The 15,472-nt window shown below is 49.0% G+C and overlaps 2 protein-coding genes across 2 annotated transcripts in view; one reads left to right on the top strand and one right to left on the bottom strand.

Moving 5' to 3' along the window:
* Slc25a48 (solute carrier family 25, member 48) overlaps positions 1 to 14,522 on the top strand; it is a 59,243-nt gene extending 44,721 nt beyond the window's left edge. Inside the window, exons 8-9 of the transcript XR_010059371.1 lie at positions 430 to 4,015; positions 13,447 to 14,522. The gene's annotated coding sequence lies outside the window, so the exon portion shown is untranslated. The remainder of the gene's footprint in view (positions 1 to 429; positions 4,016 to 13,446) is intronic.
* Il9 (interleukin 9) lies at positions 7,505 to 10,628 on the bottom strand. Its single transcript, NM_001105747.1, has 5 exons — positions 10,487 to 10,628; positions 10,362 to 10,397; positions 10,246 to 10,278; positions 8,886 to 9,017; positions 7,505 to 7,724 (listed from the first exon to the last, which is right to left on the bottom strand). The coding sequence occupies exons 1-5, from the start codon at positions 10,598 to 10,600 to the stop codon at positions 7,605 to 7,607; spliced, it is 435 nt and encodes a 144-aa protein (NP_001099217.1). The 5' UTR covers positions 10,601 to 10,628; the 3' UTR covers positions 7,505 to 7,604.
* Positions 14,523 to 15,472: the final 950 nt, after the last annotated feature.

Raw genomic sequence — 15,472 nt, 5'->3', positions numbered from 1 at the left:
CTAGAGGCCTGAGTACTGCCTTCCAACCCCATGCCCCAGGGGCTGCTGGGAAGTGCAGCACAACACGCCAGGTCCTAGTTGCAAGCACAGAGGGCCGTCAGCTGGGCTGACCACAGGGGACCTAGAAGCTGACCTTAAATAAACCTCTGTGGCTTTGCACTAGGATTCCAGCACTCACAGCTTCCCCGGCTCTTTGCCCCCTTTATATAAAATTAAAAGGGAGTAGTAACATGTTTCGCAAAATTAAAGCTCTCGGTGGAGCACCCTTGGTTTTGGATGAAGTCTGGGACAAGGCAGGGCTGAGCAGGACCACAGTTTCATGCCTAATGCTGTGCCCAGACATTCCCTGCCCCCCCCCCAAAGCCAACAAGGGGAAAAAGATCAATGTTTTAAATCCTGTAACAAAGCCAATGTATGTTTGTATTGTAGGAAAACACAGAAACAACAGAAAGAGTAAAGCAAGAATCCCTGTGTTCACCGTAAGGTCCAGCTGCAGCCTGAAACCCAGAGCTGGCTTTGTACAGGACAGCCACCGCCATCCTGCCTAATGGCCCAGAACCACGTCCACGTCCCGTGGTTAACTCTTCAGCTACAAAATGGCTTTGGAACACAGACCTCAGATCCCGGAGTGACTGGGCACTTGTCCTAGCTGTCGTACTAGGCCGCTCTTGGCCACTGGCTCTTTAAGGAGGCTGGGGGAAGTTACCAGAGAGCCAACTCGTGGCATCTGAGAGCTGTAGCTGAGCCCGCCAGAACTTTGCTTTCTGAATGTCTTTTCTCTTGCAAAGGGCTGGGAAACACGTCTCCTTAGGAAAAAAACCAAAAACAAACCAAAAAAATCCCTCTAAGGGCAGTAATGGGGTTGGGGAATAGGAAGACGCTACCTCAGTTGGGAAGGAGTGACCCCAGCAGCATTGTCTGGAACAAGGTGTTTAATATCCTGCTCTAACCAGGAGCCATGGACCCCAGGTCCTCTAGCAAGCCTGGCTTTTAACTTACAAAGGTTTGGAGCAGGCCACAGTCTATGTGGCAGAGTCACGAACTCTCTGAAGACGTGAACAACAATGCCAGCCTTCTCATCTGGTCCCCCAAATGGAGGAGACAGTGTATCTCAGATAACCCTGGAACACTCACAGCAGGCCCTAAGAAATGGTGGGATGAGGACTGTCTCCAGAGGCCCAGGCACAAGGGTCAATAAAAATCCTTTCAGAATATATGCCTAGCATGGAGGGCACAGTTCCCTAGAGGTTTGGGGAGGCGGCACCTTCCTTCCCATCTGCCCCTAGTTTTGTTTCCTTCTGTGGTACTCATAGCAGAGAGGTGAAACTCAGTGAGAACCCTGTGGGGCGGTTATTTTGTCATGGGGATGGCTTGAGGAAGAAGGTCGCAGTCACTCGTAAGCCGTCCTCAGGTTTCCTCGTGAGTCATCAGCCCCTTCCCCTTCAGGATCCTGGTACCAGAACCCTCCTAGAACAGAGCTGTTCTATCCTCTGACCTGGTGTGTGTACTCCAGACCTGGGAGCCTACTTTCTGTTTACAAGGCGCTTCATAACCAAAGAAAGGAGATGCGTTCTTCCCGTGACACCTCGTTTGAGCATTTACAAACAATCCCAGACAGCCTTCCTGACCGACTGTGGCACAAGACCCATCTCCATGTGGGTGTGTCCAAGCCTAGATCCTGCTGGCCACAACTCAAAAAGAGCATTCTTTATGCACCCTCTCTCCTCTCTGCGCCACCGTAATCTGAGCAGGCCTCACCCCGCTGCAGGCTGCGATTGCAGCGCCCGTAGAGCCAGCAAGGGTGCATTACTGGAGAGTAGGAAGACCCAGCCGTCTCCGTCCGGTGCCAGGTGGGACACAGCCATCATCCCGAGCTTCGAGTCCCTTCCTTCATGACTGCAGACTTTCTCTCCAGAGTCCAAGTGCTGGTGGGAAACAGCAGACCATACATGGGTCAGGCAGCCATCATCTCTTTCAGCTCTGGGTTAGAACCTGAGAAAGAGAGGCAAAAACATTCTGTGCCCACGGATGTTGGAAACCCAGCATAGACTTGCACTCCTCAATCAAAAGCACAGAAAAGTCCTTAGGGTTGTTTCTGTATACGTAGCGCCCTACCTGACTTCTGAGAGACCTTGGTCACCCTCCTCTCTCTTCAGTTTAGGTCTTTGGAGATGCTGCCAGAAGAAACCAGCTTAACTAAGAGGGGTGGGGAGGTTAGCATGTGTCATTTTCTTCGTGGTCCTCAAGTTGGGAAGGGAGGGTTCAGTGTCTGGAAAGAAACATACAGGGGAGGAAAATCCAAAGATTTGCTCCCAAGCCTGAGCGGGTGATGTGTTGGTGTCATGCCTGAGCCGCAGATGGCAGCCAGAGCTCACAGGGGCGGGTGTTCTGTGGGCGTGACTTCTACGTGGAAATCCCAATAAAATGCAGTCTGCTTCCCAGTGTGACTTTGTGCTTCTACCTTACCACCTATGGGAGCCACATAGGAGATAACCTTGCTCTTCCGTGGCGCGCGTCCATGATGTCACTTCCGGCTCTGCGCCTGCAGCAGCCACGCCTACTGCACCCCAGAGCCCTTCTCAGCACACTGCTGAATGTGGCTTCAGAGTCCTGCCTCACATTGTCACCTGCGCAGTCGCCACCAGCCAAGCAGAAATGTGGTCCAGGGTGGTCTTAAACCCCAGTGAGGGAACTGTCTTCACAGCCATGTAAAAAACAAACGTTTTAAGATCTTCCTTGGTTTGCCCCAAACCAAGCACCAAATCACAACTGCCCCCTAGAGGCCGACATGACCATTTTCAGTGTAGATCACAGGTGCTTCCTCAGAATGCTCTCCAAGCCCACCCTTCACAGCTCTTGAAGCTCAAAGTCCCTTGGCTAGATCTGAGCCGATGGGCTTGTGGTCACTTAGTGATCACCTGTGTTGAGCCCCTGCTGTGTGCAGGCACCGACTCAAGGGAAGAGTGGAGGAGCTCCGGCAAAGCTTTCGTGCTAGTTTACTAGACTCCTTAACAGGAAGAGGCTGGCCCAACCCCCACTTCAGCATCACGGGCAGGTACTGAGGGTCTTGGTGAGGTGCTGTGCTCCTGGTATGTTACAGGATGGACCCAGAGTGCCTCCTCTATCCCATCCCAGGATGTGTCAAGCAGGCATGCACTAGTGCCTGCCTAGGCTGCACAGTTGGGTTGAAGGAGTGGTATTTTCAGAGGCCAATCAGGATCTCCCATTGTGTACTCCTGGCTAGGCAGAGAGTTCACTCCTCTGTAGTGAATGACTAAGGGGCAGTTGGAAGCCCTTCTGCTTGTCTGTGACATCACGTGCTGTACAGTCCTTAGGAAAACCCGTGTGCTCATGAGAAAACGAGAGTGGAGAGGAAGGTGGTATCTTAGAGTCATTGGAAGTTAGTTTTCAGTCTTGCCGGTCGCTTTGAGGACCGGAAACATTATTTCTCAAAAGCCTGTTTGGCTGATATGCCATAGAATTGCCACTTGGTGGCAGCAGAGTGTCAACTAAATCCTGAGGGTGCCTGCTAGCTGGTGACTGTTCTGGGAGCGCTTGGGTCCTGGGCACTTCCCTCCCAATCTTTGTTCTCGGTGCCCCAGGGTGTGGTCCTTCCCTTGGGTTTCAACCTCGGTGTCTATCTGCATGATCTCGACACGTTCTGCTGCTTGGGCTTAAGTTCTCCTCGTCTGTAAAAAAAAACCACAGTCTTCCTCTCTGATCCGGGGCTGTTAGCTTTTGTCTGGAGGTTGACAAAGGGTGGCTGGGTCTGTGTACCCTGGGCCCGGACCATGTGAAACTCTGAGCATCATAACTGCTCCTTTGTGTCTTCATAAGCATGCTTTGGAATGGGATAGATGCCGATACTGAATAGATCTTCGCATGCTCCGGACACAGGATGGGCTATTGGTCCGTGTTCTAACTCCCAGAATCCTCTCTGCTAAGCTGTTGTCAAAGAAGATTCCGGAAGCACGTGATTCAGTTGTGAAGTCCAGGGAGCTGTACATCCAGAGAAGTATGGCTTCTGGCCACTGGCTGAGCATAGAGAGGGCCCACTGGGCTTGATTCCCCTGGGCATGGAGGGGCCCACTGGGTTAGGTAACCCAAGTCTTAAAAGATCGGTGTTCCGCGCTCCTGCCTCAGTTCTACCTTCCCCTGCATGCTTATTATGGTTGCTGAGTCATCAAACCGTGTCCTTGGGCGCTGGGGACACAGGTGCAACTGTTTTCATTTTCTACCTAAATTTAACTGTCCTTCCCCTCCCCCCAGCCCGCGCCACTTCTCCTTCCCCCACCAAGCCCCATTCTATCCAATAGCCAGGAGTGGGTCTCGGGTGTGATTTTGCCACTTCTGGGGAAAATTTAGGCATCCTGAGTGAAATGGTCAACTCGAGATGGCCCCTTTACCCCTGGAGGTGACTTGAGATTCTGAGACCGGGATACCCTGCTGTATTCTCTGGGTTCCTGCAACAAATCTGCCCAGGGGCTTAGCCCCCTGCACAGGGTAGCATCTGATCCATTTGAACAATGTGCTTCTGGGCCTCAGTTCTCATTTATGCAGTGAGAAGTATACACAACTGTTAGTGGGTACCTCAGGAGGTCAACGTGAGGATCCAACTCACTATCCTACAAGTCACTCTTATTTCTGCCTGATGCCCAGGAAAGAGGAACAAGTGCTCCAGGTGAGCTCTCCTCACCCAAGGTGTGCCCTTCTCACCCCAGGTGTGCCCTCCTCGCCCCAGGTGTACCCTCCTCACCCCAGGTGTGCCCTCCTCACCCCAGGTGTGCCCTCCTTATCCCAGGTGTGCCCTCCTCGCCCCAGGTGTACCCTCCTCGCCCCAGGTGTACCCTCCTCACCCCAGGTGAGCCCACCTCACTCCAGGTGTGTCCTCTTCACCCCAGGTGTACCCTCCTCACCCCAGGTGTACCCTCCTCACCCCAGGTGTGCCCTCCTCACCTCAGGTGTGCCATTCTTGAACTGTGTCTGCAGGAGTGAATCTTTTCTTACTCAACTTTACAGTCAGGCCAGGGAAAGCACCAGGCTGGCAGGTGGTTTTGATGTGGCAGCAAGCCTCAGTTTCTATTGCTTGGCCCCTCCCCCTAGCAGTAGCTAGTGTTGTCTTCTGAGACCACCCCAACCACCAGCATCCGCCCCTCCCTGAGATCCTGAATGAATGCAGTCAGCAAACCACAGTGAGTAGTCAGACTCAGAAAACCCAGATGGAGGGGAAACCACCCAGGTTGCCATGTAGCCAGCCAGTCAGGGAGCTGCAGACGCCTCTGTTCCTCCTGGAGATGACCCAGAGCCAGAGGGACCGTAAGTGAGCCCCAAGTCAGAGCAAAGCTGTTTTGTTCACACAGTTCCCCAATCCCTTATCTCCATCCCGAAACCCAAACAGCTCAGCCAACTCAAGGTTGTTGTGACTCGTTGGGCTGTAAACCCCGGCCTATCCGTGTAAATGTTCTTGGGTTCTGCAGCAGAATATTGATGTGTTTAATTACAGAATTTTCGCCCCAGGTCCTGCTGTTTGTGTTATGTAAGGAGTGGCGCGTGAATTGTGCATTAACTTTTGAAAGGACAAAAGAGCCTGAAATCTGAACCCTTTCTGACCTTTGCTTGCTGGATAAGTGACTGTGCCCTGGGGCTGTGGTGAACCCATTTGACCCTCGGGCTGTCAGAGGAAGTAGTGTAGAAATCTTACACAGATAGGAGAGCAACGGAGCAGGGTAGGCAGAAGGATGGATGGCTTGGCAAACAGAACCAGCTGGAAGTGGCTCTCTGCTCCTAAGTTTTCCCCAGCTGAAGGATCTTGGGAACATCTCCAACCTAGAAAGCTTCGACTTTCACGCTTATAGAAACGAAGCACCAGCGTCTACTTCCTGTCAGTCGTGAGCCACTGAAGGGGGTTCTGCCCCTTGGTACAAACAGAAGCAAGGCAGAATGTAAGTGTTTGATCTGATGACGATTGCAAATGGGTGTCTCCCTCAGCCTCTCCTGTGTGCCACACTTTGAATGGTAGGTTTGGAAGGGGTGGGGCAAGATGCCACATTTGGGGGGGTCCACAGACTAGACATGAATCAGGTACAACACAGACTCAGACACCCTCCCTATTCAAGGCGCTGTGTAGGAGCCTAGTTCTGGAAACTTCATGCATGAAGACAGATTCCAGGGCTTCTGTCCCCCAGTCCCCACCCCTCTTGTATCAGCAGGTGGAAGGGGAGAGGGCCATTTTCTCTGCCAAAGACTCCCACCCTATCTTTGACCTTGTGTCTGCCTGTCCATCAGTCAAGGCTGAAGGGGCCAAACGGAAGGCCTGAAGTCTTCCATACTGGATAGGCAGGTAGTATAAACTAACCCTTGACCTGCCTGGGGGTGTTGCAGAGACACCCACAGAATGTTCTGGGTCCAATCTATCTGCCAGACATGCATATTCTCAACTCAGTTCCAGTTGTGCCCCTGCACCCTGGAGACCAACCATCCATTCAGACCACATCCACACGGCACCTGCTGCAGGCCAGCTCAGTGCTAGTACAAGAGTGAACAGAGCTGGTCCCTGGAGAGCTGGGGTGTGATCTGGAGAGAGAAGCAGGCATGCTTGGAAGGCTGTGAGCATCGTGAGACCAGGAGTGGGCATTGGGGTGGGGCATGTAGAGTGTTAGGCTGAGGGGAATGGCTACATCCACAGTCTGCCAGTCATGCAGTATGATTCAAGGACCTCCTGGGGCTTGCGCTGTTGGATTTTGTTGGCTGGCACATGGTGGACGGTCCCTGAGCAGGTTCCAGGTAAATAGGCCACGTTGACCTCACACTTTCCTGCTTCAAGCTCTCACCTGAAGGGCCCTGCTCTGAGACCCATCTCCAGACCTGCTGCCTTTGTACCCTTATGTAAACCATGCCCACGTTTATTTTTTAAAAATTGTGTGTAGGTGTGTTGATCTGTATGTGGGCATGTCCACATGACTGCAGGTGCCCTTGGAAGGCAGAGGTATCAGATCCCCTGGAGCTGGAGTTACAGATGGTTGGGAGCCTCCTGACAAAGGCGTTGGGAACTGAACTTGAGTCCTCTGTGAGAGCAGCAAGTGCTCTTAACCACTGAGTCATCTCTCCAGCTTCCGTACTCACCTTCTCTCAGCCCTTGGACTCACCAAACAATGGTCCTTTCTGCTTTGGGGGCCACAGTTTGCTTCACAGGAGCAAACCCTTGGGAACTTGGTGGTGCCCTGTGTCCCTCATGCTGTTCTTAGCCTTTGCTGCTGTCGTCTTTCAGGTTGTGCCCCCCATAGCTGCTCGCCTCCAAACCAGTCAAGGCTCAAGCCTCCAGTTCTGGGCTCAGGCTTATGACACTGTTTATTACCAAGTCTTTGAACGTTGGACACTTTACCTGCTCTGAGCAACAGGATGAATAGGCAGGGAGAAAGCCCAGTCCCCTTGTATTTCTCCCTCCCCATGGAATGGCTCTTTATTCCGAAAGAAACTGTGAAACAAAAGAACACAAACAGGTTCTAATCTAGAATAGCTTAGTTTATTTCTTCATTGTAACAATTAAAACAATTAGGGAGAAAAGGTTTTGTAAATTCAATAAATAGAATAAATAGTATCTGTCTTCACGCCCTGCTTCTCTGCACTTGCACCTCTGTCTTCTGGAAGGTCTTCAGGAGACTCTTCAGAAATGACACGGTGTTGCCTGCTGTGGTCTGGTTGCACGGCTTTTCACAGGAGAAAAACTGCAGCGAGAGAAGTGGACAGGACAGGGTGAGCACCTCCAGCTCATTCTGCAGCAGTGTACACCCTGCAGCCTAGAACCATCTTCCCTCAAACCTGGGGACCAGTTGATGGTCAGGGGAGAGAGAGGTGTGAGATGGGAAGAAAACAAGAAGGGTAATCCTGGGCTAACTAGCATTGGGTAAGACTCTGCACGTGTTAATTTGGGGGGGTCACGATTCCAGGAGTCTATGTACACACACACACACACACACACACACACACACACACACACACACACATGTCTTTTCAAGGTAACATTGTAACACGGAAATTCTGAGTAAGACTTTGGATTCACACAGACCAATGTTTAAGTCCCAACCTCGGCTCTTGTTAAATACAATAGCATCAGAAAAAAAGACTTTCCTGGGTATCGCTTCCCTCCTTATAGAGCTGGTGTACAGCACTGAAACTGGCCTCTAAGGCTGGTGCTCAGCGTAACGGCACCCGTAACATAGACAGGCAGGTGCCACTGGGGACAGATACCTGTGTCTAGACGGGCCAGCCATAGCACTTAGCTGGTGCTCTCCTATGAACACTAAGCATAGGGAAGTAGGACAGTGGCTGGCCACTGCCCCAGGAACCATGGTACATGCTGATAGTGGGTAGGGCAGGTGGAAATACTTATCTTGACCTTGATGTCTTTAATTCTACAAACCTTTTCAGTCATTCAGCAAACCAACAAAAACCCTGACTTAGGGGCTACCACATCCTTGGTTAGTAAAGTGAATTCTAGGATGACTTACTGCTGCATGAGCTACAGTCTGACTCTTCAGAGTCCAGCTTTTGCTTACAATAAGGTGAATTCTTTCATTATCCAACAAGCAGAGAGAAGAAATTGGCCACCTGGGTGTCAACGGTCTCCATTTAACCAAGGGAGCTGCAGACTCCAGAGCACATCTGACCTACTCCAGTGATTTTGTTCCTGGTTAATTTCTTACCTGCCCCACTTCCAGCCTGGGCCTACCTACGCTAACTTTCCCATCCTTTCTCCTTTGCTTAGAGATGAGCAGACAGTCATTGCTCTCAAGTTTCTCTGCTACAGTCTCTGACCCAAAGACCCTCCCCATTTGCTGACATCATGCACTCAGAAATCACGTGTCACATGCAGACACAAAACTCACCTGACACTTGTTGCTCTTTAGGGTTTCAACTATCCTTTTCACCCGAAAGAAAAAAGGTGAGAATTTTGATTGCTGGGTGGCATTGGTCACCTGTGACATTCCCTCCTGGAAGCACGGTGTGGTACAATCATCCTGGCAAATAACAAGGACATATGAAGAGGATTTATTAAAAACCTGCCTAGGACTGCTTTCAGAAAGAACCACCAACAGGACTTTAAAGGACAAATTAATTTAACCGATGCCACTCAAACTTGTGCTACTGTTTTTAGATCTCTTCCTTGCCACCCTAGGAAACGATCTTAATTAATTAATTGGAGGTGAGGTCAATTTCCCAGGGACGCTCCTAGAGGAGATTCCACACAGGAAATGTGGGCCTGGTGTGCTAGCAAGGCCGTGCTGCACTTGCCTTGCCCCTGGCAGCCCCGTCCAGGTCCAGTGGCTGTGAGTTTGAAAGCCCGGGAAAGGAAAAGCATTTTCTCACGCCAGCTGATGGGACAAGCCATTGCACAGGGCTCATGTTTCCCACAAGCTACAATCCTGCATTGAGAAAGGAGGGGATAGATCGGACCCTTCCCTAGCCATAGGACCCCAAAGAATTGGGGCTTCCGACTTTCACAGGGTTTTAAGCTCAACTTTTCCCCAGTCCAAATTGGGGGGCTGAGCCCTGCAGTGGCTACAGGTCTGAGTGACTGCTCCCTCATCAGAACTAGGAGTTAGAATAGCACCAGAGCCTCCCTGCCTTCCCCTCACTGACAGGGCACCGCACTTAGATATTGCCTTCCCAAAGGGCAGCTGGAATCATTCAGCAGCCACTGAAGACCGGCAGGAGAATGGAGAAGGAGAAAGAGACGAAGAAGGGGAGGGGGAAAGAGTAGGAAGATGCCAGAGAAAGGAGGGGTGTGTGTGTGTGTGTGTGTGTGTGTGTGTGAGAGAGAGAGAGAGAGAGAGAGAGAGACAGAGACAGAGACAGAGACAGAGAGACAGAGACAGAGACTTCTAGATAGGCCATGCCTGATGCTGCTATTTTGTTTGTTCCACAAATCTGGACTCACCAGCAGACGAATCAGCAAGCAATATTCATTTTTTTTTCATTTTGTACATGACCATTTATCTCAGAAGATAGTCAATAAATTTTAGACTCTGAAAAAATATCCAGATGTCTTAAGGGTATGACACTAACTTAAGACATATGGATGTGTATAATGTGTATATATAAATAAAAGTTTTAAAGGTGGGGTCTATACTCTAGCAGTTCCACTTAAACAAACATTTAGAATTTAGAATGTCAAGTAAACTGTGTTCTTTTTTTTTTTTTCCAAAGCATAAGCCATGTCCTGTGACCTTTCCCGACTGTACTTACAGATGGGATGGGGAGGCACAAGCAGCTGGTCACCTGCAAGAGAGAAAGCACAGCATGAGCATTCTGGCTGTGAACACAGAGAGAAGTCTGGAAGGTTCTTAAGGTTATTCACTCACGTTGGCACTGCAGCTGCATTTTGATGATGGGTCGTCCTACAGTAGGCAAAGAGATAACCCACAGTGAGTTTCGTCCCCTTTGTCATTCCCCAGCGAATGGCTCTTCCTAGCCCCCCAAAATCTACCTTCAGGTTTTCAATAAGGTAAGAGGTGTGTTGGATGCCCCAGGAGGTGCTGCATCTCTGGCCCAGGACAGACCCAAAGAGCAAAGCAGAGGCAAGGACGTATGTCACAAACATGTTGACAGGGTCTGTAGCTCAGCCTGCCAGCATCTTCCAGTCTAGCTGTATTTAAAGCTCTTCAAACCTGGAAAAACCCTGACATCAAACTGATACCCAGTGCCCACTTTTTCTCTGTAAGTTGGGGCCAAATGATAGTGAAAAGAAATCAGTCTGAGTCACTCGACAAAGGCTGTCTTATGCCAGGAAATACCATTCCTCAGAAAAGATGCTTTTCAAATGGTGGGGTTCTGAAATACTAAAGGAAAAGTTAAAGATCTAGCCCAAACCCCACTAAAGGCAGGAATTCTGGTTGTGAGGTTGAAAACACTTTCCATGAAGGCCCAGGTCTGTGTTTTCCCCTTCGCATTTGCAGAAGTGCTGATAGAGGGTGAGTTAGAGGGATGGTAATGAAGGGGTCACCCTGGGGATACCAGGGGAAGTCAAGGCTCACCTTCCACTCACTGGGGTTTTCCTCTGCCTATTGGAGCCTCAGTTTACTTGATTGCTAGATACTCACAGTGTGTCAGGCGTAGGAACAAAAGTTCTACCTCACACATACACCTCTGAGGGTCACTCTATGCGAGCATATGAGGGGCTGTCCTCTGTAAGCTCACGGATGCTGGGGCTGTACTTGTTAGCTTTGGCCTTGAGGGTCCTTGGGCTCTTTACAGACTGTGTATAAGTACTGGGCAACTTGGGTAAAAAACAAACCAAAGCTCAGAACTAAAACAGGGTACCATTTAGCACCTAGAGCACTTACAGCATCTCTCAGCGCGTCCCAGGTGCTCTATGTGAATTAACACCCCATGAGTGGAAACTAAGTTGCCAGTGGATACTAAGTTGCCATTCTCATTCTCGACCCCTTAAGTCACTGGATACATTTTAGCTGCCAGGCCCTCTAGTGTGGTTATAGTCCTCACTATGACCAGAAAGCAGACCTCTGTAATGTAAATGCTATAATTATCCTCAGGATTATATATGTAGGGAAACTGAGGCACAGAGAAGCAAGTAGCTGGCCCAAGGTTATACATCTAGGAATCTTTATGTAGGTTCTGAATTGAAAGTTCCAAGTGCAGGTTTTTGGGAAGCAGCAGGCCACCAGAAGTTTTTGTTTTTGTTTTTGATGTGTGTGTGTGTGTGTGTGTGTGTGTGTGTGTGTGTGTGTGTGTGTGTGTGTTTCTCTCTATAGAATCCAAACAAATGGAGCTCAACTATGCAATGTAAGGCGGACCATTACATGCATGTTCTTAGAGAAGCATCCTTCATCACGTGTCCTTTCACGTGCTTGCTTTAGCAGAACATCCTCTCCTGTGTCTGCTTCAAGAAACGTTCCTTCACCTGTTTGCTTTAGCAAAACATCCTCTCACCTGTGTCCACTTCAGGAAAACACTCCTTCACGTGTTTGTCCCAACAAAACACCATCCATCACAACTGAGTCCCCAAGGAACCCTTAAGTTTCCACTTCAGATCCACATCTCTCTCTGACAGGACTCGGGAGAGTTTGGTGTGGCAATACAGCTAGGTAAAGACCTATTTTTTCCTCACATTTTTGCTGCAGCGGGATCTCACTTTAATCCCGGCTACTTACATCACCTAGGAAAGTTCTGCCCTGACCCATCGTCCTTGGGTCACCACCCAGCCACCACCAAGAAGAGATGGTGCATAGATGGCACCCTTACCCAGGGGTGCCTCTCAGGCTGGTCACCTAACTTTTCCAGTCCCACGGAATCAGGGCAGGGCATCATCCATTCGGGGATTCCTCCCAGAAACACATTCGATTTGGAATATTTGTCCAGCAGTTAGCCACGGATTGGGCGTTTGGTCTGATGTGGGCCCGTCTCACCAGGCACTCACCCCCCTCAAGACATGTTGCTGTCTCTGTCTTGTTGCCCTTAACCTTGTTGAGCTCTGCCTGGCTGGCCCTCCTCAGCTCTCTCCTACAGGGCCTGCTCTCATTCTCCAGGCTTTCCCTGAGCACAGGAATTATTGTAACTGCGTGTATCTAGATCTCCTTAAAATCGATACATACTGATTGTGAACTGTGGGACACCTGGTGCTGGAATTTCAGGGGGTGACTACAATGTGTCCTTGGCAACCAAGACAACTCACTTTCTACCTCCTACCCCATGCGTACACTTAAAGCCATTTTATTATTATTATTTTTTTTGGTTCTTTTTTTTTTTTTCGGAGCTGGGGACCGAACCCAGGGCCTTGCACTTCCTAGGTAAGCGCTCTACCACTGAGCTAAATCCCCAGCCCCTTAAAGCCATTTTATTAACAGAACTTTTGTTTTATATATGTGACTACATGTGTGTAAATTTGCTGCATGTACGCAGTGCCCCAAAAGGGCATCAGATGCCCTGGAACTGGAGATACAGATGGTTGTGAGACGCCGTGTGAGTCCTGGGACTCAAACCCAGGTCCTCTGCCAGAGAAGCCAATGCTCTCAACCTCTGAGTCATCTCTATATCCCCATATTTGGAACCCCTGAGTTCTGGTGCTTTGGGGAAATACTATCTCCTCCTGATAGGCTATCATGTGCTGGTACCCGGGCCTCCTTCCATCCAGCTGTGTCTTGGTACCTGTTATCCAACATCTTTTAATTCCTCGTCTCCTCAGCCTTTCCTACCTTCCAGGATTATATTATTCTACTCTTGTCTGCTCTAAGACCAATGTTTTTGGTTTCCATGAGTGGGAGCTTCTTGCTTTTCTGTGTGACCTATTTCACCATATTGTCTCCCAGTTGTGTCCGTGGTACCACAGGTGGCAGAATTTCAGTGTTATGTCATTGTGCACGCGCATATGCTCATATGCGCACATGTACAAGCGCAGACATTTTCTTTTTTTCTCTTTTTCTGTCACAGACTTGGACGTTGATGCCACATCTGAGTCGTTGTACTAGCGCCATCCTCTGCTCGCTGTATGCATCTAGTCATTTCCTTTCAGCAGAACCAGGAGTGGGATTGTAAATTCTCTGGCCAGTCTGATCTTCATCCTTCGAAATGTTGACACTAAGCTCTCTGTACTGATCTGCTTTCCCACCAATGGCGCCCAAGTTCTACCCGCCTCTCACCAGTCAACATTTACTACTTAAAAAAAATAATAGCAGTTTTGAATGGGATGAGATTATCAAGTAAAGGAAATCAGAGGCATACAAATAGGAAGAGAAGGAATTCAATCACCTGTTATGAAATGACATGATGTATAGACTTAAAAAATCAGAACTCTACAAACTCCACCAAAAGACCCAGGTAAAGGAATTCAGTGAAACTGGAGGATATAAAAATCCTTCATAATCCAACATAAAAGCCAGCCGTATTTTATACACTGATAATGAACTTCCTCGGAAGATATGAGAGGCATTCTATCTATTCACAACTGCAGCAAAAGTAAGGTTAAAGAAGACAAGATAAATGCCCCGGGATGAGCCAGGAGTGGCAGTGCAAATCCCTAGTGCCTGCTACCTGGGATGCCGAGAGGACAAGATGGTGCAACCATTCAGGGCCAGCAACACACGAAGCCCCAGAGGCTAGAAACAAATTCAACCGAAGAAATAACATCAAGTCCTGAAGTGAAAATTACAAACCACCGATAACAGAAACCAAAGACGCCCTGTGTACACACAAGGGAAACCGCCGCGTATGCCTGTGCACTGAGAAAATGAATGTATTTAAAATGTCTACACTACCCAAAGTAGTTTATAGGTTTAATGCAATTTCCATCCAAATACCAAAGTCATTCTTACAGAAATAGGCGGAACACAGATTCTAAATTCATTAAGTGCTCAGCAACCACTGACTAAATGATCGATAAATTTGCTCTTGTTATACTCGTGTGTGTGTGTGTGTGGGGGTGTGTGTGTGTGCACGCGCGCGCGTGTTTTACTTGATATCTCATCCCACTCAGAATTGCTATAATAAAAAACAAGTATTACTATAAATTACTATAAAACATGTATAAAATTTAGACATAACCAACACATCATTCCAGCAGATGATGAAGCATTCGAGAAGCCGACCATGGAAGCATTTGAGGAATGAGAAGGTGACTGTGTTCTGAGCCCTTGGTGCTGGGCTTGCTGTCATCGAGGCTGCCCAAGGAAGGGCTGTGGGGTGGGGACCCCCATCCTGTGCCCCCCACGCACTCACTTATGCAAATGGAGCAGAGTAAGGGGCAGGAGGAGAGGAAAACCCTGCAGTTGAACGCACCATTGAGACAGCAGGCACTGTCCAAGCCCCGTGCAACTTTCGAAGCTCTGCTTCTAGGATTTTTTTCTCAGCATCAGAATGCAAGTATGCATGCAAATGCTGGCAGGAAATAACCCAAACTTCAAAATGACTCACTGACATCACCACAGGGAGGCTGGGGAGCTGAGCGCACGATGCAGGCCGAGATCGAGTGCAGATAGTATCTTTCGCAATAAATGACAGGAGACAATAATCAGCCATTTATTTCCAAAGATAAAGCTCAACACACTTATTTTGTGATTAAAAGGCTAATGTGTCATGGATTGTTTCTACAACAAAATGGCCATTTATTCTAGGAAGTCACAACACAAAATGACCCCCCAAAATTTTTGTTTTAAATAGCTAAATTTCCAAGCGCAGAACCATTCCACATTTTACTCTAAACGGTAGAGAGATAACGAGTTCCACGAATCTTTCAGCACTAATTTCTTTGTCAAATAGTTATTCTTAGGTCAATATTTCTCATCAGCTATCTGGGGGTAAACCCCTCTGGATACACTTTTCTCCAAAGGAGGGTGCTTTTTAACTGGACACCGTAGGCCGCTCCCCAGAATCTCTTCTAAGCCAATTCTTCTTTGCCTGACAGGGGGACACTGTTCCCTGTTGACTGGCCTGAGACCCAGGACTCTTTTCTCCTTTCTCA

This window comes from Rattus norvegicus, chromosome 17 (assembly GCF_036323735.1).
Source record: "Rattus norvegicus strain BN/NHsdMcwi chromosome 17, GRCr8, whole genome shotgun sequence".
NCBI classification, from domain to species: Eukaryota; Metazoa; Chordata; class Mammalia; order Rodentia; family Muridae; genus Rattus; species Rattus norvegicus.
The sequence above is the reverse complement of the archived record's forward strand: the minus strand, read 5'-3'. Positions and strand labels throughout refer to the sequence as shown.

Coding starts and splice junctions, on each gene's coding strand:
- Il9 (NM_001105747.1), bottom strand. CDS start 10,600: ATGTTTGTGACATACGTCCTTGCCTCTGCTTTGCTCTTTGGGTCTGTC. Junction 10,398..10,486: donor ACCTTATTGAAAACCTGAAG/GTAGATTTTGGG, acceptor TGCCTACTGTAG/GACGACCCATCATCAAAATG. Junction 10,279..10,361: donor AATGCAGCTGCAGTGCCAAC/GTGAGTGAATAA, acceptor TCTCTCTTGCAG/GTGACCAGCTGCTTGTGCCT.